The sequence below is a fragment of the Furipterus horrens genome, unplaced genomic scaffold (assembly GCF_987537825.1).
Source record: "Furipterus horrens unplaced genomic scaffold, mFurHor1.1.pri manual_scaffold_3, whole genome shotgun sequence".
Lineage (NCBI taxonomy): Eukaryota > Metazoa > Chordata > Mammalia > Chiroptera > Furipteridae > Furipterus > Furipterus horrens.
In genome coordinates, this window is record NW_028327173.1 from 41,949,017 (window position 1) to 41,972,590 (window position 23,574).

Genomic DNA, 23,574 nt, shown 5'->3' on the forward strand with positions numbered 1-23,574 from the left:
CCGCCCAGTCCCGTCGCCGTGCGGCTCCCCGCGGCAACCTGCAGAGCCCGCTAGCTGAAATGTAATATCAGATTGGACAAGTAAGTGACCCTCCTCTCGTTCCCACGTGTGCAACAGGGGCTTTTGCAGACGCGCAGCGCGCATGTTAGCCAATCGGAGAGCGCACCGCCCGAAGCCTGCCTCCGTTTTTCTGCGGTTTCCCCCCTCCTCTTCCTGTTCTGATGAAGTCTTATTCCATCCGGGCCTTGGTCCCCGAGAGAGTGTTGAGCTGGGTGAGGCGTCCGGCCCCTCTACGCGAGGGTCGGTCTTTACTGCATCCCCAAGGCTGCCTATGAGATGTCTGGAATCCGAGGTCCTCTGCCATCACTGTCCAGTGAACTATGTTTATTTCCTCTCGCCCCTTCCACCTTCCCGCATGTTAGGACATTTTCCCAGGCATTTTTAAGCCTTTGAATTCACACCTGGCTATCTAAGATATTTTAAGGCCTGTGCTGATTGTAACTTTAAACGCTTTCAGCAGCTTGTGATAATGTTTGGGGTGTAGTTTTGTTAAAGATAGTATAATGCTGTTTGGTTACAGTTATCCTGGGGGAATCTTTCCATTTTTATTAATTTCCCTTCTTTTAAGGTATCGGCAAGATGCAAAACAATGAATTTCCTTAATCATTGGCTGTTTTCCACTAAAGCACTTCTGTCTTAACTAATTTCGTCCCTAAATTAAAGGGTCAGTCATTACCAAGAAATGGGAGAGCCATCATTTGGTTCGTTTTTAAAATCCGAGTTCAGGAGGGAAGAAGCGATTGTACTTTTGAATTGCAAATCTTCTCTTAGTATGTGGCTGTTATTTAGATGGTGGAGTTTTGCTTTGTTTTGCTTGTTTTTCCTTACATTCCCATAAGCCACCATGTGTATATCCTGATTTTTTACTTTTGAAGTTGCCACCTGGGTTTTTCCAGCCTTATGACTTGCCTCCTAGTCTTCTCGGAGTCTCCTGTTAATAGGTCCTTTGCTTGGCTCTTGACCTGATGGCCACTGGCCTGGCTCTGGGAGGGACCATCTGAGGAGGACCTTCTCTGAGTGGCGTCCCAGAGGACTGTTATTAAGGACGATTGGGGGAAACAGATCGGAGAGGGGAAGGACCTGGAGTCTGATTTGAGGGGTAGAAAGGTCGTTAGCCTCCGTGGCTGGACTTGGATGTCAAAACATGTATTTTGGGAGAAGGGAATAACCCAGAGGGTGGAGATTTGTGTCTTCCTAGATTAAGTTAAATTTACTGGGAGGAGACTGGGCTTTCTTACACGCAATATTAATCTTCACTGTGGGCCTTGTCTTTTCCTATAATCTGGTTCCCTTTCCCTAACCTTTCACTTAGTTCAAATCACAGTCAATTACCAGGTGGTTTTGAAAACAATTTGAGGTCACGAATCTTGCCCTTAAACTCCCAGCCAGAGTCGGGGAACCACCTCTCTTCCTAGGGAATTTGATATAATTATTTTATCTGAATGTCCTATAGAGATTATTTAACCCCTCACCTGCCTATCTTTTTATAAGGTGGGATATACAATCAACCCAGGTGGTGTAAGAGGAGGTCATCCAAATCAGTGCTTCAGTTAATTTTTTCACTTATCTTGTGGCATATGTGGGCCTGGAACTGTGGTAGGCTCCGGGAAAGACAACAAGACTTAATCTTTGCTTTAAAGCTTTCATCCAGTCTGCTTCTGTCTAATCTGATGAGGGAGATTATATGATAGTGAAATTAGTGCTGTGGCAAGGTATGCAGAAGATGTTCAGAGGGTGAGAGAAGGGCAAATGGCCCAATATGGGGCTTTGGGGAAAACTTCCCAGAGGAAATAATAACCAAGCTGAGTTACAAAGCTTCAATATGAGTAGGCTGGAGAAAGACAGGGGAAAGGATTTGGATTTATTTGATTTGGGAAGAGCATTTGCAAAACTATGTGAAACTGGCACACTGATTAGTATGGCTCATCAGGAAAGGATGAGGTGGAAATCACCAGAAAGGAGGTTAGGGTGGGCCAAAGAGCCAGAACAGGCAGGATCAGGTGAGTCATGTTAAGAGAATTTGAAATATGTCTCTCCTGTTTCAGAAACTTCATTCTCACTGTAGGGTGAAGGCTAGAGAAAGGCTATTATGATGATATAGGTGAGAAATGGGTTAGGGTAATAGTTATGAAATGGAGAGAGATTTAGAGAATAGAATGGTTAGGAATCAATCACTATTGACTGGGATGAAGATAGATCAATTTACCATGTATATATGTGGCCTATTTCTGTTTTTTTAATTGTGTTCTATGGAGCTTTTTGTCTATTTTAATGCCATTACCACATGGTCTTGATGACTATAGTTTTGTAATAAGTATTAAAGTCAAGTAATATAAGTCCTTTAACTTTGTTCTTTTTAAAAGTTGTTTTGATTATCATAAGTCTGTTACATTTCCACATTAATTTTACAGTCATTTTGTCAATTTCAAAATAAAGGTCTGCTTAGATTTTAATAGGACTTTTATTAAATCTATACATTAATTTTGGGGAAAATTGGCATCTTAAGTATTGAGTCTTCTGACATATGGACACAGTATATCTCTTGATTCATTTAGGTCCTCTTTAATTTCAGCTGTTTTATAGCTTTCAGTAGACGGGTCTTGCATGTCTGTCAGATTATAAGCAGGTATTTTGTATTTTTTTCATGTAAATGATACCTCTTAAAATTCCACTTTTCAGTTGTTTGTAGCTAGTCGTATGTTGATTGTGTATCCTACAATCTTGCTAAACTACTTTTAGCTTTTTTGTAGATGCTATCAGATTTTCTATGTAGGTAATCATGTTATCAGTAAATAAAGACAGTTTTACTTCTTGCTTTCAATGAGGATGACTTCTATTTCTTTTTCTTGGTATAGTGCACTGGCTAGAGGCATTTTTTAAAATCATTAACTATGATGCTTGATGTTAGTTGTATATTCTTTGTAGAAGCCTTTTATCAGATGCAGGAAGTTTCATTCTGTTCCTACTTTCCTGAGAGGTGTTGTTTTTTTGATATTTGTTTTTAAATGAACAATGGATGTTGTATTTTGTCAATTTTTTAGTTTTTTCTATAACTTTAAAATCATTTTTAAATTTTTAATATGATGAATTATTGGGTTGCCCAAAAAGTCCATTTAGTTTTTTCCACAAAATAAAAGACACGTTTTTCATTTTCACTAATAACTATTGATTTGGATATTTTGAGTATGTCAGCTATCTCCCACTATTGGCTTCTTGTGGGTAGAGGCCAGGGGCGCTGCTGAACATCTTCCATGCATAAGACAGCCCTACAGCAAAGAATTATTTGATCAAAATGTCAGACTTTGCAAACCACTTTTGACACATTTGATCAATCATAGCACCTTCAGCATACACTGCACAAGTCTTTCTTTGTGTTTCAATTGCCTTTTTACCTCTCTTGAAATTATAAAGCATAATATGTCCCAAATATACAATATTTTTGGCATATTTTATTTGGTCTTCAGTATTAAAATGGCTGCACAAAAATGCACCAATTTTGATAAGATTTTTTAGAAAATGCATGCTGATATGACAGATGTCATAATACAGTCTAACAAAGTGTTTCGAATGAAGTTAAAGACAACTAAGCACTACTAGAGCCATCTATGGGAAAAACTAAACAAACTTTTTTCTAACCCAATACACTCATTGATTTTTTTTTTTTTTTTTGTATATTAAACTGACCTTGTTTTTCTGAGATAAATCCCACTAGGCCAGGACCTATTATCCTTTTTACATTTTGTTTGATTCTATTTGGTAAAATTTTAAGAATTTTTGCATCTATGTTAATAATGGATCTTGATTTACAGTTTTCCTTGTATTGTCTTCCTAAGTTTTGATTATTATGATAATTTTGATCTCATAGAATAAGTTGGGAAACATTTCCTCCTCTGTAATTTTTTGAAAGCATTTGTGAAGAATTAATATTATTTCTTCTTTAAATGTTTGGTAGAATCTACTAGTGAAGCTATCTGAGCCTGGAATTGTTTTTGTTCCAGGGGATGGGAAAGTCAGTTATTTTAATAATATAAGACTATTCAGATTACGTTTCTCTTTGAATGAGGTTTCATAGTTTGTGTATTTTAAGGTATTTGTACATATCATCTAAGTTGCTCAGAGTATTATTATTATCATTTTAATATCAAATCTATTGTGATTTCATCTACTTCATTTCTGATGTTGGTAATTTATGATTTTTTCCTTTATTTTCCTGATAATTCTGGCCAGACATGTATCAACTTTATTGATCTTCTCAAAGAGCCAGCTTTTGGTTGCATTTATTTTCTCTATTGTTTTTTTGTTTTTTAATTTATTTGTTTCTGCTCTGAACTTTATTATTTCTTTTCTTCTGCTTACTTTGGGTTTCTTTTACTCTTTCTAATTTCTTATGGTGGAAGATGAAGCCATGTCTTTGAGACTTCTTTCCAAATATAGGTATTTGATATTACAAATTCCTAAGTACTGCTCTAGCTTAATCCTACTACTTTTACTATTTTTCATTTAGTAAAAATCTTTTTAGTTTTTTTATTTTCTATTTTTGATCCATGAGTTATATGGAAGTTTGTTATTCAGTTTCCAAATGTTTGAGGACTTCCCACATATCTTTCTGTTAATTGATTTATAATATAATTCCATGTGGTCACAGAATGTACTTGGTATGACTTGAATCCTCTTAACTTTTTGAGACTGTTTTATGGCCCAGAATGTGGTCTGTCTCAATAAATGTTCCACGTGCACTTGCAAAGAATGTGTATTCTTCTCTTGTTACATAGAGTGCTTTTTATAAATACATGCCTATAAGGTCCACTTATTTGACTGCTACTGTGTATTATAACCTTGCTGATTTTCTGTCTGCTTATTCTATCAATAATTGAAATCTCTAATGACAATTGTAGCAATATACATTCCTCCTTGAAGTTCTATCAGATTTTGTTTTATGTATTCTGATGCACTGTTATTAGGTGCATTTTAATATATAGGATTGTTAGGTTTTCTTGGTGAACCATCCCCTTTATTATTTCAAAATTTCTGATAATATTATTTGCTCTGAAACCTACTTAGTCATTTTTCCTGGTGATATTTGTGCTGTAAAATTTACTTAGTATGATAATAATGTAGCTTATCTACCTTTTTTTTTGATTGTTGTTTTATGTTACATCTTTTTCCTCCTTTTACTTTTTAGCCTAGTTGTATCCTTATATTTAAATTGGGTTTCTTGCAGGCAGCATATAGTTAGATTGGATAACAAAGCAAGGCCTGACAATTTCTGCATTTTCTTTGGGGTGTTTAGACTATATTTAATGTACCATATTTTTTGCCCCTTAAGACGCACTTGACCATAAGATGCACCTAGGTTTAGAGGAGGAAAACAAGAAAAAAAATATTCTGAACCAAATGGTGTACTAAAATATTTAATAAAATATAACAGAATAATATTTCAACCATGTAAAGTGAACAGCAGTCAACAGCGGTATTAAGAACCATCCTCACTGTCATTGACAAATGAGGAGAGACTTTAAGGTTCAAGCACTCTTCTAGTTTTCTGGGAACCCCAAGAACCCATCATCGCTAGTGTCAGAATTTATGAAGCTCAGTTGTTCACAATCACTGATATCACTTTCTTTGCTGTCTTCATACTGACCAGATTCCCTGAGATTCAGCAGTAAAGTGGGACATTTAAGCATCCCCAGGGGTTTTGCGTGGTCCCACCGCTTCCTCTTCTAACAGCTGTCACCACCGCTAACGGGTCAGGTAATACACATCACATCACTGTCTGTGATGCAATATTTGCTCCATAAGATGCACAGACATTTTCTCCTCACTTTTGTGGGGGGGCGGAAAGTGCATCTTATGGAGCGAAAAATACAGTAATTACTTATATGATTTGGTTGACTATACCGTCTTGCTTTTTTCCTTTTTTTCTTTTTTTTCCCTATTTGTCCCATCTATTCTTTGGTCTCTTCCTTTTTCTGTCTTCTTTTGGATTAATTTTTTAAAAAATAATTTCACTTTTTCTTTCTTATTGGTTAATTAGGTATAACTATTTTTGGTATTATTTTAGTGTTGCTTTATGGTTTATAGTATACATCTTTAATTTATCAGAGTCTGTCCTCAAGTGGAATTACACCACTTCACATATATGTTTCATTTAAGAATCATACAACAGTAGATTTATAATTCTTACCTCCTATCATTTGTGCTACTGTTGTTATATGTTGTACGTTTTATTTCTACGTATGTTTAAACTTTGTGATACATGCTTATTTTAGTTTTAAGCAGTCAGTTATCTTTTTAAGACATCAGGTAATTAAAAAAATTCTTTTATGTGCTCACAATGTTACCCTTTTGCCCTTCATTACATTTTATAGATCCAATTTCCATGCAATATTTTCCTCTCTTTTTCTTATAGTGCAGTTCTGCTCCTGATGAACTTTTAAATTTTTTGTCTGGAAAAATCTTTATTTTAGCTTCAACTTTGAAAGATTTTTTCCATATGGTAAAGAATTCTAGATATGAAGTTGTTTTTTTTTCCCAATACTTCGAAGATCTTACTCCTCTGTCTTCCTAGCTTGCATTATTTTCATTTTTTTCTCTTGTAAATACTGTCTCTCCCCCTGTATCTCCCCCAGCTGCTTTTAAGGTTTTCTGTTTATTATTGCTTTTGAACAATTTGATTATGATGTTTCTTGGTTTAGTTTTCTTTATATTCCTAGATACTCTTGAATCTGTGGGTTTGTAGTTTCACCAGATCTGGGAAATTTGTGCCTATTATGTCTTCAAATATTTCTCCTGACACCTTCTTTCTCTCCTTTAGAGATTCTCATTTCACATATATTAGGTCACTTGAAGTTTTTGTGTAGCTCACTGTTGCTCTCTCTGTTTATTGTTATTTTTTAATATTTTTTTCTCTTATACTTTGGATAGTTTCTGTTATTACATCTTGAATGTCACTAATGTTTTCTTTTGTATTGTCTAATCCTGTTGTCAGTTTTTCACATCAGATATTCTACCTTTCATTTCTAGAATTTCAACTTGAGTCTTTCTAAATTATTCTATGTCTGAACTTAGTTCAGTCTTTTCTTTAGCTTTTTGAACTAGGAAATTCAGTTGTGATAGCTGTTTTTATTAACAGTGTCTACTAATTCTAACAAATGTGTCAATTCTAAGCCAGTGTCTATTGATTTTTCTCATTTTGGGTAGTATTTTTTTGCTTCTTTGCATGCCTGGTAATTTTTGATTGAAGACTAGACATTGTGCATTTTATCTTTTTTGGTGCTAGATATTTTGTATTTCTATAAGTACACTTGAGCATGTGTAAGTTATTTGGAAACAATTTGGTGCTTTTAATTCTTGCTTTAAGCTTTGTTAGGTGGGACCAGAGCTAATTCTTCTTTATTACTGAGGTAAAACCCTTGCATACTCTACCCAATGCCCTGGGAATTATGAGGCTTTTCAGTATTCTTGTGAATAGGCACTATTCATGGTCCTGTGTGAAGTCCTCTGATTGTTCATTCTAATCCTTTTGGGTGTTTCTGGCTCAGATAATTTCCTCACATGCATACGGTGATTGGTACTATCTGTAAAATTTGAGGAGTACCCTTTGCAGATTTTCAGAATTCTCCCGTTGTGCACCTCACTCTTCTGTTGTACACTGCCTCAAGTAATCTAGCTTCCTTGTTCTCCACAGATTGCTAATGCAGTCCTCTCAACCCAGGGATACTACGGGTCTTGGCTTGGGTCCCAGGCATTAAGCTTGAACAGTATCAGAATACCTCTCTTACCTCCCTGCCCCCAGCTCCCAATCACTCTGTGATCACTGTGCTTTGTTGCCTCACTTCCAGTGGCCTAAGAACCTTTGTTTTCTATTTTGGGTTTGTTTTTTAAGTTGTTTTAGGTGGTGGTGGTGGTGGTGGTGGTGGTGGTGGTGGTGATGGGGAATAAATATGGTTCCTGTTACTGCATTTTGGCTAAAAGTGTGTGGGGGGTCTTCAACTGGATTTTTAAAAGAAAATGTAAAGAAAGAACCACCTGAGGATGTGAGGAAGGGGTTTTGAGGTAACTAGGTACCAGTAATAATGGTACTTCTTTTGCCACTTAGGCCTGGAAAGGACACAGTGAAGGAGGTGTTTCAGAAAGAAATATAAGATACCTTCATATTAGGATAATTTTCAGTAAAGGAACTATTTAGAAAGATGAAGACAGCCTGAATCCCTGTGGCTAATAACAGCAGGTTTGCTTTATTCCTCTACTTAATGTGGCAAGGGGAGGAATGGTTACCAACTGAAAAGGAGAAATCATGTGAAGAAGGCTGCCTTGAGAGCATCTGTTAACCTTAGTTTGAGAAGTACAGCTAGTTCAAGGCCACTGCAAAGGAAGCGAGTCCCAACCTTACTCTCTTTCCTTCTTTGAGGCTTCTGCTAAAGCTTGCCATTGACCAAACTCAATTAGAAGACAGAGGATTAGCGAGCCTTGGAGATCCAGACTATTGTCCACTGGCCACAGAGCACCAGAGAAAGACTGAGAGAGGATATATGATAGAGAGGGGGGAAACAGAGAATAACCTGCACAAGGAATCAGTGATAACGTTTAGATTTCCGGCTACAGTGTCATTGTGGCTGGTGGTGCCAATTACTGAGCTAGAAGAGAAGGAGTAATAAATAGTACATTTGGGAAAAAGAAGATTTGACATGTGAAGGATACATGATGAGATTTCCTTCTCAAACTATGCATGTTTTCCCCTGGAGGCTCCTGTAACCCCTCTTCATCATCTTAAATTGTTTAGGACATTTTTATCAACCAGGATGACAAATGAAGCAGAGTTCATTCCGGAGGTACATATAAAATGATTTATGTATGGGGTGCGTTTAGGGAGAGTGGGGAAATCAAGTAGAAATCATTCAGACTTAATGTATTACCAGTCCCTTGGCCATATGGATTTGGGGCTGAGCAACAATGAAATCTGTTGCAGACAGGGCTGAGAGCAGAATAGCTTGAATTCTGCTAAACTAGCTGTGGCATGGAGAGGTTAAGAAAGGACTCAGTAACTGATTGGATATGGGGAATGAAAGTTGAAAAGAAGACAAAGTCTGTAAAATCAAGAATGATTTAGGCAGAATAAGTTCAGTATAGCTTACCACATTCTTCGATTATAGAATTATGTGTCCAAATGAGGCTACTGTTAAGATGTTTACCAGTCATCATGTGACCTCGTGGAAGGAGCATAGGATTGCAGTCCCCCTGTGCTTTTCACTGGCTCTGTGAGGTTGGGCAAGTTACACAGAACTTAGTTGCTGCATCTGTAAGTGGTGGGCCCCTCCATGGTTGTTGGGAGGATTAGAGAGGCCATCAACTAAGTCATTAGTACCATGCCTGACACAGAGTAAATGTTCATGAGAAATTCGTTGATCCAAGATGTGGGGTGGTTCAAAATAGAAGTACATTTAGACTCATTTGGATTCATGTGAAAATACATATTGAGAAAATACAGGTAACACTGAATTTCTAATGATCTAAAAAGGGAAGAGTAGGGTATTGGAGGGGGCTAACACTAAAGCCTCCCTTCAAAGACAGTTTGTGGGACTTCCGGCCAAGATGGAGGCATAGACAGACACGCTGAATCTCCCTCCACAACTAAGAAAGAATATAACTACCTCAAAACTAGAGACAACCAGTAGTTCCAGAAAATCGAGCTTCATGGAAGTCCAACAAACAAAGATATAAAGAAGAAATACTCATCCAGACAGGTAGGAGTGGCAGAGCCAGGGCAGAGAGGATGTGGCGTGGTGGCAGCAGTGGCGGCAATGGTGGCAGTGGAAAGCGTAGTCACACATTTTAAAAAGTTGGGAGGGACACCTGGGGAGCACTCGCAGCACCAGACAAGACTGCACAACTCACGGCTCCAGTGCTGGGGAAAATAAAGCCTCATTGCTTCTGGCTATGAAAACAAGTGGGGGTTGGGGCAGAGGAAAAAACTGTGCTGGTCTCTCAACAGAGTCCACTTGTTTAAAGGATCCCTGTGGTCCTAGAACATTTGCAGACCCACCCACTCTGGGAATGATGACCAGGGTAACAGCTAGAGAGGCACCAGTCCCATATGGAAGTGGGAGAGGTGCCTGGAAAAGGGGCAGTGCTGAGCAAGTGGCATTATTCCCTCTCAGACCCCTTCCCCACATACAGTGCCACAACATGGCGAAACAGGTCACCTGTACTGATGAATACCTAAGTTTCCACCTCTTACTATGTAACAGGAGCGACAGCTCTACCTAAGACACAGAGACAAACACAGGAGCCTGTCAAGATGAAGAGACAGAGAAGTATGGCCCAAAAGAGGAAACAGATCAAGGTCCCAGTGGGAGAACTAAGTGACAAGGAGATAGCCAACCTAACAGACGCAGAGTTCAAAACACTGGTGATAAAGGTGCTCACAGGCGGCTTGACAGGTATGCTTGAGTATGGCAAACACATAAGTGAAGAAGTGAAGTCTATGCTAAATGAAGTGAAGGAAAATCCACATAAAACCAATGGTGAAAGGAAGGAAACTAGGGTTCAGATCAATGTTTGGAACATAAGGAAGAAAAAACCAGTCAACCATTACAAAACGAGGAAACAAGAATTGTAAAAAATGGGGAGAGGCTTAGGAACCTCTGGGACAACTTTAAATGTGCCAACATCCGAACCATAGGATGCCTGAAGGAGACGAGGAAGAGCAAGAAATTGAAAGCTTATGTGAAAAAATAATGGAGGAAAGCTTCCTAAATTTGGTGAAGGAAATAGACATGCAAGTCCAGGAAGCACAGAGAGTCCCAAACAAGCTAGACCCAAAGAGGAACACACCAAGACACATCATATTAAAATGCCAAAGGTAAAAGATAAAGAGAGAACCTTAAAAGCAGCAAGAGAAAAGCAGGGAGTTACTTACAAAGGGGTGCCTATAAGACTCTCAGCTGATTTCTCAAAAGAAACTTTGCAGGCAGGAAGGGATTGGCAAGAAGTATTCAATGTGATGAAAAGCAAGGAACTACAACCAAGACTACTCTATCCAGCAAAGCTATCATTTAGAATGAAAGGGCAGGTAAAGTGCTTCCCAGACAAAGTAAAACTAAAAGAGTTCATCATCACCAAGCTATTATTATATGAAATGTTAAAGGGACTTAGTTAAGAAAAAGAAGACCAGAACTATGAACACTAAAATGACAACAAACTCATGACTATCAACAACTGCATCTAAAAAATAAAAACAAAATCCAACTAAGGAAACTAGAATAGAAACAGAACCATAGGTAGGGGAATCATTTGGAGGGTTTTCAGCTGGGTGGGGGAAGGGGGAGAAATGGAGGAACGCTGTAGGGATTAAGAAGCATAATTGGTTGGTACAAAATAGACAGGGGGAAGTTAAGAATAATAGAGGAAAGGGTGAAACCAAAGATCTTATATACCATGGAGGTGGGATTGCTGGAGGGAAGGGGGATACTGGGCAGAGGGGAGCAAAGGGGATAAAATTGGAACTACTGTAACAACATAATCACTAAAATATACTTAAAAAAAAAAAAAAAAGACAGTTTGTGAAGACACCCTAGCACCCGTTACCATTTCTTCTGAACAGATTATTCTGATGTTAGTGTATAAATTAAATATTGGTCTGGGTGGGCCACTGATTTGTCCCAGCACATATTGTATCCAGAGGGCCTTCAAGAAGGTAGAGAAGACCTACTGTGTGCTTGCCCTGTGCTGTTACCCCAATTTGCCTCATCTCCACACAGTATCATGTGGAAACATGGGTGTCTCAAGATCCTTTTGGTTAAACATATCAAGTGCACCCCACCCCTCATCCCTCTTCCTATCTTGTTATTTTAGAAAAAAACATGGCATGGAGGAACAACAGTTTTAGGAACTGAAAATATATAGCATAGAGAAAAGAAGACTTAGTAGGAGGTTGTGAGAGTCATCTCCAAACATTTAAAGGGATAGCTCACCTAAAAGGGATTGGTGGTTCGGATCATCCCATGAAATGAAAATGAGGACTAGAGGGTGGGAGCCTTGCAAAGCAGAGTCGTAACTCCTCACAGGGAAGAGCTGTGTATAGTAATAGCTGCTCATTGTGAAAATTCAAACAGCATAGAGAAGGGAAGTTAAAAATTGCCCTCCCTGCTTCCACTGCATTACTTTTCTTAGCAGGTGTTTGTGTATTCTTTCTGAAATCTGGTATGGTGGGTCCTCATACAGTGCAGCGGTTCTCAAACTTTAGCATTTATTAGGACCCACTGGGCAGCTTTTTACAGGGCCCTGGGCTGTACTCTCAGAGTTTCTGAATCAATAGATCTGAGCTGGAGCCTGAGAATTTGCATTTCTGACATGTTAGTTCCCTTGTGGTCCTGATGCTGTTCTTCCTGGAGACCACACTTTTAGAACCACTGATACTCTGTCCTCTTTTAAAAAATAATACATAAGAACTTGCTTTTACCTAATATAATTAGCATTTTTTTAGCTCCTTTTCATTGTAACAGCTGCTTATGTCTGCTATTAATAAACATTTAAATTGCTTTCAGGGTTTTGTGAGTGTGCTCTTGCCTTTATTAAAAAAAAATGTTGTAATGGACGTTGTGTGTGTGTGTGTGTGTGTATATATATGTATTTTAGGTGAGATCATTTATACATTCTTAGAAGTTAAACTGTTGAGTAAAAATGTAGATTTTGAAAATGAGGACATACTGATAAATTTGTTCTAAAGCAGATTCAACCAATTACTGTCCCACTAAAAGTGTATACAACTATTTCCTCACACTCTTGCTAAAAGTGCTGTCAAAATTTTTAATTTTTGCCGTTTGTTGTAAATTGTATCTCAGTATCGTTTTGATTTGTATTTCCTACATTGTTTGTGAAGGGAAAGGTTCATCTGTATTCATCACATTTCTTTTCCTGTGGACTGCAAGTTTTTATTCTTTGCATCATAGGGAAAGGGAACAGTGTGAATAAAGGTGCCAAACCTTTATTCAAGGGGTTAGTAATAGTTTTGTAGGGTTGCAGTATCAGGGGTTTCAACTGTGGAGGGAAGGAAGGAGGGAGGTAGGGAGGTAGAGAGGTAGGGACGTAGAGAGGTAGGGAGGTAGGGAGGTAGGGTTAGGGAGGCAGGCAGGCAGAGTCAGAGCCTTGAGGTCCTTATGGGCCAAATGAAGAGCATGGGCTTTATTTTGGGCAGAAGCAGTATTGGCGCTGGTTCAGCTTAAACTGTAGCACTTGGTAATTCTGACAGGGTGTTCTTGTGGCACAGCAGACTGTCCAGTTCTCCAAGTCTAATGTTTAATCTTCCAATAACTCATTCTTTAGGCCTTTCACCTAGGGCCTCAAAGCCATTTGGCCGAGCTCCATAAACAGGTAAATACAAGAATAGGCACAACCTTAGCTGGCCTCCGGAGGGCCCTTGTATCTGAGGATGGAGTTTCGCAGGACTGTGTGAGGAATGGATTTGTTGCTCTTTCTAATATTGCCCTGAGCCCTTCCTGACAGCAGTCATTAAGGTTGGTGGGTTTTTCTGTTCTTTTAATTTGAGTGGCTTTCTGGGAAAAGCTGTGGATTTTGGCCAATATGCTAATGATTGCGACACTGCTTTGAAGGTTTGGTTAGTTCTGTAGAAAATCATTGCATAGTTAACTGTATCAGCAAATCAACAGCAGCCCTTTGGAGAAGAAAATGACAGAGAGAAAGAAAATACATATACAGGGTGGGGCAAAAGTAGGTTTACAGTTGTTCATATGGAAAATAATACACTAATTAATAAATCATAATACAAGAATAAACTTTCACATAATCACAACTAGAAACCTACTTTTGTCCCACGCTGTATATTTACATGATTCAGAATTCAAAGAGAGGTAAGGGATTCATGTTTCTTAAAGGAGAGTCCATGTAATAATGAGTCCCTGTTTGCTTATAATTTTCCCTGTTAGGGGCTTAGCTTTGTAATTAGCATATTGGGGTTAAAATATAATAACTCTGCATTTAGAACCAAGCCAGCAGCCCTTGCTCTCTTTGTGTCTGTTTGGCCATTTTTCTGCTTCCAGGGTCCTGGCATGAGAATGTGACCATCACGTTCCAGCTTTGGCTGTTCATGAACTCAGGGTTTGTAAGAGATAGACTGACTCACACAAGGGGATCTTGGGCTCTCTCCGTCTTCTTTCTGGCCTTCACTCATGAGCCCATGGGAGGGGGGACCTCCGTCAAGGAGGGAGGTTGTCTTAGGGGAGGAGTGTGGTGCTTTACACAGAAGAGAGGTTTGCTGATACTGCTTCTGGAAGTCTCCTCTCCACAGAGTCCTTAGAGGCCTTTTATTTGTAAAGGTATTTGGCTATTTTGTACATTAATAATCTTCCCCTCCCTCACAACCCAGTAATTCTGCTATTACTACATTACACTACACTGTGCTGCTCTGTAGGGACAATGAAGCAGGGCAGAACATTCTCAGTTCATACCAGTGTTTCTTCCTGTAGCGTTTGTAGTGACACAGGTTGTCGTTATTAATCAGAGCATGGAGAAGGCATTTCCAGTGATGGAGTGACTGAGAAGTTTTCACAGGATAAACACACTTGGAAGGGTATTCTGAGTGCGTCCAGGATGAAGGCAGCTTGGTTAGTGTGAAAATCCAAGTCATTTGAGGGTTAGTAGCAAGAGTCCTGCTCTAACTCAGACCTGAATTTGAATATGGCCTCCTTCCCCTTGAGGCTTTGTGACCATCAACTGGTGTCGCTCCTCTTGGGATTTCAGTGTCCTCACCTGTCCATGGGAGAAACAGCACATAGCACATACCTTGTAATGTGGGTTCCCTTCTGCCTTTCTTTGCAAAGAGGATACCTTAACATGGCATCATAAAGGGCTTGGGAGACAGTAGTATAACCAGTAAGGAGGATTTCTTTGGTGGGGGGGCTAGGGGTGCAAAAGAAGAGGAGAGAGGAAGCAGGTTTTTCTAGAAGAGGACACAGGAGGTTCAGAGTTTACTTTGCTTTCAGGTGATGTTTGCTGCTGGAGAGTGCGGATGTTATTTGAGAAGTCAGCTTGTCTACCCATGGCTTCTTTAGGGCCTGTACTGTGCATTTGGCCTTAGCATGGTGGAATTTTGTATTTCCTTGGTATCAGCTGCTGTGCTGTTGCCTGCGTGACTTTTGGAGGGTGAGGGGGATGCTGTTTGGCCACCATCCAGGACTGGCTCTGTTTTGATTATTGTGAGGCAGGCATGGGGATTTGGTGAGTGCTGGCTTTTTTGCCTTTTGGAACCCAACTTTGAATTCAAAAGGACAGCCAGTCTTTCTACTGTCTGGTTTCACACCACACCCCTTCTTCAGTCACCTTGTGTTTATCTTTAAAAACGGGCTCAGTGAGAGCACGAAGATCTTCAACATTCTGGAAAATATTGAGTTTCTGATGGAGCAGTTGGAAAGGTGATGAAAACAGTAAGTTGCTACATCGTTTACCTACTAGCCTGTGCATGCATTTTGTGGAGGGAGGTAGGGTTGGCAAAGGATGCTTAGCCCCAAGATTATGGCTGGGATCCTGGTGGCAACATGAAGCCATCATTGCAATTTTACTAGGAGTACAAGGTTTAGCTTGAAATTCATAAACTAAAAATAACTCAAGGCATCACCATTTGATTTTCAAAAGTCAAATCCTTACATTTAGTGATTAATTTTTTAAAATCAGAGACTATATATATTTTTAACTCCTCCTAGTGCCCTGGCACAGAGAAAGCACTTAATATTTGCTTTGTTTGCTGAAATTTGAGCTGTTAGATATGGAGAGAACTCTTATGTATAGAGAATGCATGTTAAAAGATTTCAGGTATCCAGAAGTGATTTGGTGTTGGAAGGGAAGGTTGGCACATAATAATAGTCCTAATAATTGCTACTATTTACTGAGCATATACCATACATCAGGCACTGTGCTAGGGATTTCAGTCATTTAGCCTCAGTTACTCTTTTCAGGGAATACTATGAGATGGTAGCCTTTCACTTTAAGAGGAAAAGCACCCGTCAGCAAGCTGTACTTTTTCTCCCATGTGTATTGTTGATAAAGCCAATAAGAGAGCCAAATGATGAGCCCTTTCCGTCCATCGTGAACTTTCTCACAATCTTAAAGCATGTGATATTTGTTTAAAGTGGTATTTAGTTCTTTTCTGTCAAGAAGACTGAAGTGGACAAGGGTATACATTGCTTACCTTTTTCTTCCCAAACTTACTAACCTCGATTGTAATATAACTAACTAAATAAGTTGTGTAGGGCTCATGTACGGGAGCTCCGAGAAAAGTCCAAAGATCAAAGTTGTAAGAGGATATTGAGCTCCCTCCCAGATCCCTGGGACACTGTGTCTGTGGACACAGCCACCAGATTTATCCTGGAGGAGTAGCTCTTTAAGAAATAGGACCGAAGGTAAGCTCATCATCCCTGGAGGTTTGTAGTCTTAGGAAACAATATTATTACTATTAAGTTATTTAGGGGAAAAGAAGGAGGAAAAAACCAAGAAAACCACCCCTGAATGATTGGTTTCAACACAGTATTTGTAGCATTGACCCCCTTCTTAGAACTGCTGTGACAGTTTTGTAAAGAATAGCCTCCATGACCGGGTCTCTCTTTCCTTTTTTCACACCACATTCAAACAGCTTGCACATTTGTTGAAGAATCAGCCATGAAGTTTGGGGTTTCCCGTGGCACATTTCTAATAATATTTATACAGGCTCTTACTTAATGAACTGTATAAATATTTATCATAAGAGCCATCTTTTGATGATAAATAGGGGCTAAAAATCAGACCAGTCCATGCTGGGGACTTGAACAGGAGGCTTTTCTGCCCTTTGAAGCGTCTGTGGGCTGAGAAGTTAGGAATGGCTCAGGACTCTTGTGCAGCGCAGCCTGAGTTTCTTTGCAGCATTTTTCTTTCTCCCGGCATCCACTGTCCATGTCCTGTTTTCCCTCTGCCTAGCCACTCTCCCCATATCCCTGTCAGTTCTTCTTTTTAGAGTATTCATCTTTGCCTAAAAGGAGTGAAATGGAACCACTCATAAGTCATGCTTTGGAGTCTCACCGACTCAGCCCCAGATCCCAGCTCCTCTGCTTCTGTGCTCTGTGGCCTTCAGCAGCTTCACCGCTCAGAGCATCGGTCTCCTTTACTGGAAAATGGGCTCGTGCTGCTTACCTCGTATGGTTGTTAGAAGAATTCGGTGAAATCATGTGGGTGATTTGCATAACAGAGCTTAATAAATGCCAGTTGTTGCTGTATTTGTTGCTGATACTGTTACTGAAGAAATGACCAAAGGATTTGGTTTTCAATTTTGGGTTGGCGTTGTGGGAAGAGCCCTAAGACTTGCTGTAAGTGGCTGGGGTTCAAATATGGGTGCTGCTGTTTACTGTTTGTGTGACTTGGGGCAAATTTCCCCATCCCACTGAGGAGTAAAATGGGGAAAGATTTACCATCTCGATTAGGTTTTAGTCAGAAGAGATTAACACAGTGAAAATGCCAGACACACAGCAGGATCCTAATTCTTTTTTTAAAAACAATTTAGAAAAGGGAATGCTTTCCATCTTGCAGTGACTTTATTTTTTGAGCCCAAGAGACACTGCAATATAGTTTGGACCAGGGTGCAGCAGATAGTACTTAAGACCCAGGGACAAAGGGCACCAAGCAGGAAGGCAAGGAAAACCCTCTGGCAGAGTTTTTGTGACTCACAGGGCTGAGTTTCAGGGAAGCTGCCCAAGGGCTTGAACTTCTCTGCTTCCCTGGTTTCAGGGACCAGGTCTGGAAACAATCAAAAGAGATCACTTAAAACTATGATAATGGAAAGTGTGGTGAACCTGAAATATTTAATTAGGATCTATTTCTTAGAAAAACATGAACTGGGAGGTGTGTGCGAGGCATGCTGGGAAGGCATGACACCTTTGTTCCTGTGGGTTTGACTTCCTGACGGATGCCTTGGTAATACGGTCTAGAAACGGGTGGTCTGCCAGTGAGAGGCAGCGTGGTGTTGGGGAAGGGTCCGTCGCTGAAGGTGGACAGCTCAGGTTCTGAGTTAGCCTGTCTTAGACAAAGTATGCAGGGTCACCCAGCAGAGTCCTTGGCCAATAGACATTTAATAAATGGAGGGGTACCAGGCAGGGTAGACTCCTGAGTAAACCATTAGGGACTATGGAGCCAGAGGGAATTGGGTCTGTCTCAACTCTGTACTTACTAGTTACATAACATATGGGAGTAAGGTCCTTTCCTTGTCTATGACTCATTTTCCCCATTAGATTATCCTCAAGGGTTAATGTCGGAGTTAAAAGTGGTAATCTTAAGTGAGCTGCCTAGCAGTGCATCATATCCACAGTAAACATGGTACCTTTGGTTTGTTTGTTTTTTCCCCTCTCAGGACCAAATCTCATTTGTCCAGTTTCTGCTTTGTCCCAGGCACTGGGCTGCTGAGGGATACAGCAGCGATCCCGGCAGCAGTGGAGTTAACTGTTTAATGGTGAAGCTCTGTTCTCCACACAAGGTGGGGTCTCTCCTCAAGGGTGGGGGGGGAACTCTTTCCTGTTTAGCAAGGAGATGGATCCAAACACCAGAACTGGGGTAAGCCCTGGATCAACTGCAGAAAATCCGCCTGTTTGGGTTTTACTGGAAATAAATCAGGATGTCCGGATGGTGGATGCTAAGATGGTGTGCTCCCCTCAGAGGAAGAGGGTCAAAAGGGAGGAACCTAGGCCTGAGGAGGTGGGCCATTGCCCTGGGGGGAATTTCTCTTGTCACTGGGGCTGGCAATAGTGGAGAGAAGTCTGGATGGTGGCTAATCAGGTCTGTGTAAGCCAGAATGTTTATATAGATTCTTAAAAAAAATTTTTTTTTTAATATTTTATATTTTTAGAGAGAGGGGAAGAGAGGGAGAAAGAGAAGGAGAGAAACATCAATGTGTGGTTGCCTCTTAAATGCCCCCAACCAGGGACCTGGCCTGCAACCCAGGCATGTGCCCTGACTGGGAATCAGACCTGCGACCCTTTGGTTCACAGCCTGGCACTCAGTCCACTGAGCCACACTGGCCAGGGCTAGATTCTTTATTTTCTATTTATTGTCTTGTTTCTCCCTGGGGTACTGAGAGTAGTCTTGGAGCCTTCTAGCTGAGGGCAGAGAGTCGTTGATATGCTAAGGTCAGTGTTAAGGAGCAGCACCTCTGCGGCCCTTCACAATGTTGGCAGGGGGAAGCTAAGAGAAGGAAGCCCAAGTAAAGCAAGAAGGTGTGTGTGCGTGGTCAGTAGGGAGGTGAAACAACCAACTTGACCAGGAGTCATCCTATTTGAAGATAAAGAAACTGAGGAAGCTCTGAACCAAGGCACTGTTCTATCTCGTCCATCATTGTATCCTGAACTCTGAACAGGGTGCCTGGCACAGTTTGCATTTCTTCTTATCTCAGATGTCATTCATTGCAAGATGCATCATTATTTCTTATGCCACTAAGGGAGAAAGAAAAGGCTACCAATTAATTGTATGATACCATTGTTAGTCAGATTCACTCTGATTTTGGAGAAGTTAAATGTGAAAAAATGAGTGTCTTAGAATTGATAAAATGTGGTTATAAGCATCTAACAAATAGTTTTAAGTGGATGCATGAAGCATACAGAGGTTAGAATCAAGACAAAACACTAATACATTTAAATACAATTTAGGAATGTAAACTATATTAAAACATGAACCTGTTAATCCTTGTTTTCTGTTGATTCACCGATTTAGTTGTTTATTCACAATATATTTATTGGAAACTGATTATGTACCAGACAATGTGCTAGGAGCTGGAGATGCAGAAATCAATAGTTCTTTTTTTCAGATTCAAGCCAATGAGGGAGACAGACATAGAAACAAAAACAAAGCACAATTGTGAGTGGAAAGTTTTCACAGAAAGTAGGGACATGGTACCCTGGTGGCACCAAGGGACAGAGAAAGGTAAGGGAGTCTTCCCTGAGGAGGTGATGGTTGATCTGGACCTTAAAGTGTGAGTCTGTTGTTCAAAGACAGAGAAGAGAGGAAAGAATTAGGGAAAAGCAAGTCCAAAGTGATAGACTTGGGCAGCAGTGGGACCCACTTGGGAAGCTATGAGGAATCTGGGGATGGCTGGAGCTGGGTATGAGAATGGCCAGAACACGGTTGGACATGCCTGACAGAGGGCAGAGAGAAGCTGTGGAGGCCTGAGATGGCATGCTGAGGGCCTCAGGCTGTATGTCAGCCCTAAGCCTAAGGTTTTTGGCCTTCCTGAGTCCCCAGGAAAGGGCCCAGCAGAGCGACTGCAGGGGGGAAGAGAGGAGGGTGCGCCCAGGGTGATCTTGACTTCCAAGGGAAGTCTGCTTTGATCTGTTCATTTCAATTTTCTGAGTAATGGCTTGAAGAAAAGGTATCACTGTTGAATGAATGAAGGAATGCATGGTGTGAAAACTGGTGCTACTGGTCCTGTGGGGCTCCCAGAGGGCTGTCAGCGGGGAGAGAGAATGAGAAAGCAGTAGCCTGGACCCTGGAGAGCTGTTCTCTGAGGCTCAGAGGAAGGTAGCCAATGTTCTTACTACAGCGTCCCCGTTTTCCTCTCCACCTGCCAGTGAGCCAGCAGGCCAGACCGGGCAGGCACCGCGGGGAAATCATTGTGATGACGTCAGAAGCAGTTGCTTTTAGTGAAGCTGTTTTTGTCTGGAATAAACATCCAGGAAGCAGTGACTGAACATCTACTGGCTGACTTCGTTTTAGCGTCCCCCAGTGAGACTTTGCCTAGGAAACATTACCTTTCTGAAGGGGAAAGGTGCAGGATGCTGCTGCCATTTGTTGAAACTGGACTCTGGGCACTATGAGGGCCCCAGGCTCACCTGGGGAGTTGTACACATTAACTAGTGTGGTTGTCTTGGGGGCTTGTTCTTATTCTTTGAAAGCCCAATCTGGAAAATGAACCCCTCTATGAAATTTCTCTCCTGTGGGCTGATCTGACCAAAGGGACTTAAGAGTGGCAATGAAGGCCAAGGAATTCCTAAGTGTTCTTCAGTCAGATTTCCTTGTAACTCACAAGGGGTCTGTAAGGAAAACAGATTATCTAACAAGTTCCTGATCCTGCCTCCCTTGAAGCTCCTTCCCAATTCCCAGTCTCTTCATTATGGGGCTGCAGTATATTTGCCTCTCCAAACCTGTACAGCCAGGGATTTCACAGATGTGGCTGGATCCCTCGACTTTTCCGAGACCTGTTTCCCCATCATTGTCATAATAGTGTGCATTACTGTTCTTAAGCATGTGAACCTAACATTAAGAGAAAAGTTATGTATCTCTTGGCGTCTCACCTTGATCACCTGTAACATAGAGATTTAAATATACTCACCTTCGAGAGTCCTAGTGAGGAGTAGAGGGGAGGTTTGTGCTTTTCACAGTGCTTGGCACATAATAGGTGCTCAGTAAATAATTATGTGAATGATTGACTGATTAGATGAAGTTCCTTTTTAGTATCATGGCCACTGTCCTTGTTTTGACAAATTTAATAAAAATAAATGCATATCTATACCCCCCAGACTCTCAGTTGTCCTATAATCCTTTACCTTTATAGAGCTTTTCACCTGATATTATGACCTTGCTTAAATAATTATACAGTTCATAAATACTTAATGTCTGATTCCCTTCCCAGAATAGAAATTTTGTGTCTGAGGCCATGCCTGTCTTGTTCAACCACCACCTTGCCCATGCCTGTTAGCATCCTGTTAGCACTCAACAGTTTTGTTGGATGAATAAATAATAGAAGGTCACCAGTTAGCTGCACCCTTTTTATTTCCACTTTCAAGAGGTCTTGTGCCTGACTTTGCTGACCCGCTTGGTCTCCATGTGGTTTTTGCCTTTGATCACTGCAGGTGAAGGGAACGCCATGCCTGTTGGAGATCAGGAACCAGGGCGCTACTATGTGGGTGTGGATGTAGGGACAGGCAGCGTCCGTGCGGCTCTGGTGGACCAGAGGGGCATCCTTTTGGCTTTTGCAGACCAGCCAATTAACAAGTGGGAGCCTCAGTTCAACCACCATGAGCAGTCCTCTGAGGACATCTGGACCGCGTGCTGTGTTGTCACGAAGGTAAGGCCACCACTGTGGTGCTCCCTTCTTATACACACTTCCTTGATTCTACCTGCTGAATATGTGTCATGTGTCCACCTGGTGCCACACGGGCCTGGCCTTTCAGGAGCTGACAGTCTAATAGTGACAGAGACCAATAGACAGCTCAACTATGGCATAATAGGTGGTAGGAGTGAAGTGACCATGACTGGAACTGAGGAAAGGGTTAACTCTGAGGGGCTCAGGGTAGATGGGTCAGAGGATGCAGAAGATGCAGATATAGGATGGTCAGGTGTGACCCAGTGTGGGAGAAATCACTGATAGTTATAGCTAACATCTGTTATGTGTGCCTAATGCGGAATAAAACATGTTGACATGTATCATATAGTTGAATCTTCACAATGGCCCTATAAATGTAGTACTATTACTACCCTTATTTTGTTGAGGAAGAAATAGGCACAGAAAATTTAGATAACTTACCAAGTTCATGTAGTTAGTATTGGGTTGGGCAAAAAGCCCATTACATTTTTTCTGTATGATGGCTCTAGTAGTACTTAGTTGTCTTTAACTTCATTTGAAACAGTTTTGTTAGATTGTATTGTGACAGCTGTCATATCAGTGTGCATTAAAAAAAAGCACATCAAAATTGGTAAATTTTTCTGCAGCCGTTTTAATATCGAAGATGGAAGAAAATATGCAACCTTTTCGGTGTATTATGCTTTATTATTTCAAGAAAAGTAAAAACCCAACTGAAATACAAATAAAGATTTGTGTAGTATATGAAGAAGGTGCTGTGACTGATTGAATGTCAAAGCAGTTTGTGGAGTTTCTTGGTGCTATTGACGTTTTGGCCTAATAATTCCTTGCTGTAGGACTGTCTTATGTATTGGAAGATATTTAGCAGCACCCCTGGCATCTACCCACTAGAAGCCAATAGCAGGACATAGCCAACAACTCAAAATATCCAAATTAGTAAAGTTACTGGTGAAAATGAAAAATGTGTCTTTTATTTGATGGAAAAAACTAAATGGACTTTTTGCCCAACCCAATAATAGCAGAGGCAGGACTGGAACCTAAGCAGTCTTGATTTCAGCTCCGCACCCTTAGTCACTGGATTGCCCTGCCTTCTAAGTAGACAAGTGAGGGAACCTTCTTTTGTTCAGAGGGAACAGCATGTGCAAAGGTACTGTGGCATGAGAACATGATGTGTTTTGAGAAAGCAAGGAAGTTGGGCTAGCTTAGAGCATCTCTGAATTGTGCCAGGCAGATGTTCATCTTGAGTGGCTTTGGATTGGACTCAGCTTGCTGGCTTGGGGAGGGAAGTGATGCTAGCCAAGACTTGTTCATTTTTAGTTTCACTTGACTATTCAGTTTTATATCCTGGTGATCAGAAACAACAGATTCTTTTCTCTTTTTTTTTTTTTCAGAGGGAGAAATGAAATCCTGGG

At 40.7% G+C, this 23,574-nt stretch overlaps 1 protein-coding gene across 6 annotated transcripts in view; it reads left to right on the forward strand.

Annotated features, from left to right (window-relative positions):
* The window catches only part of FGGY (FGGY carbohydrate kinase domain containing), a 405,123-nt gene continuing 381,549 nt past the window's right edge, over positions 1 to 23,574 (forward strand). The window contains exons 1-2 of one of the 6 annotated variants that reach the window (XM_090271656.1): positions 1 to 80; positions 21,933 to 22,147. In XM_090271656.1, coding sequence (XP_090127782.1) covers positions 21,947 to 22,147 — 201 coding nt within the window. In that variant the 5' untranslated portion in view covers positions 1 to 80; positions 21,933 to 21,946. The other 5 variants (XM_090271651.1, XM_090271649.1, XM_090271655.1 and 2 more) reach the window with 5 other exon arrangements.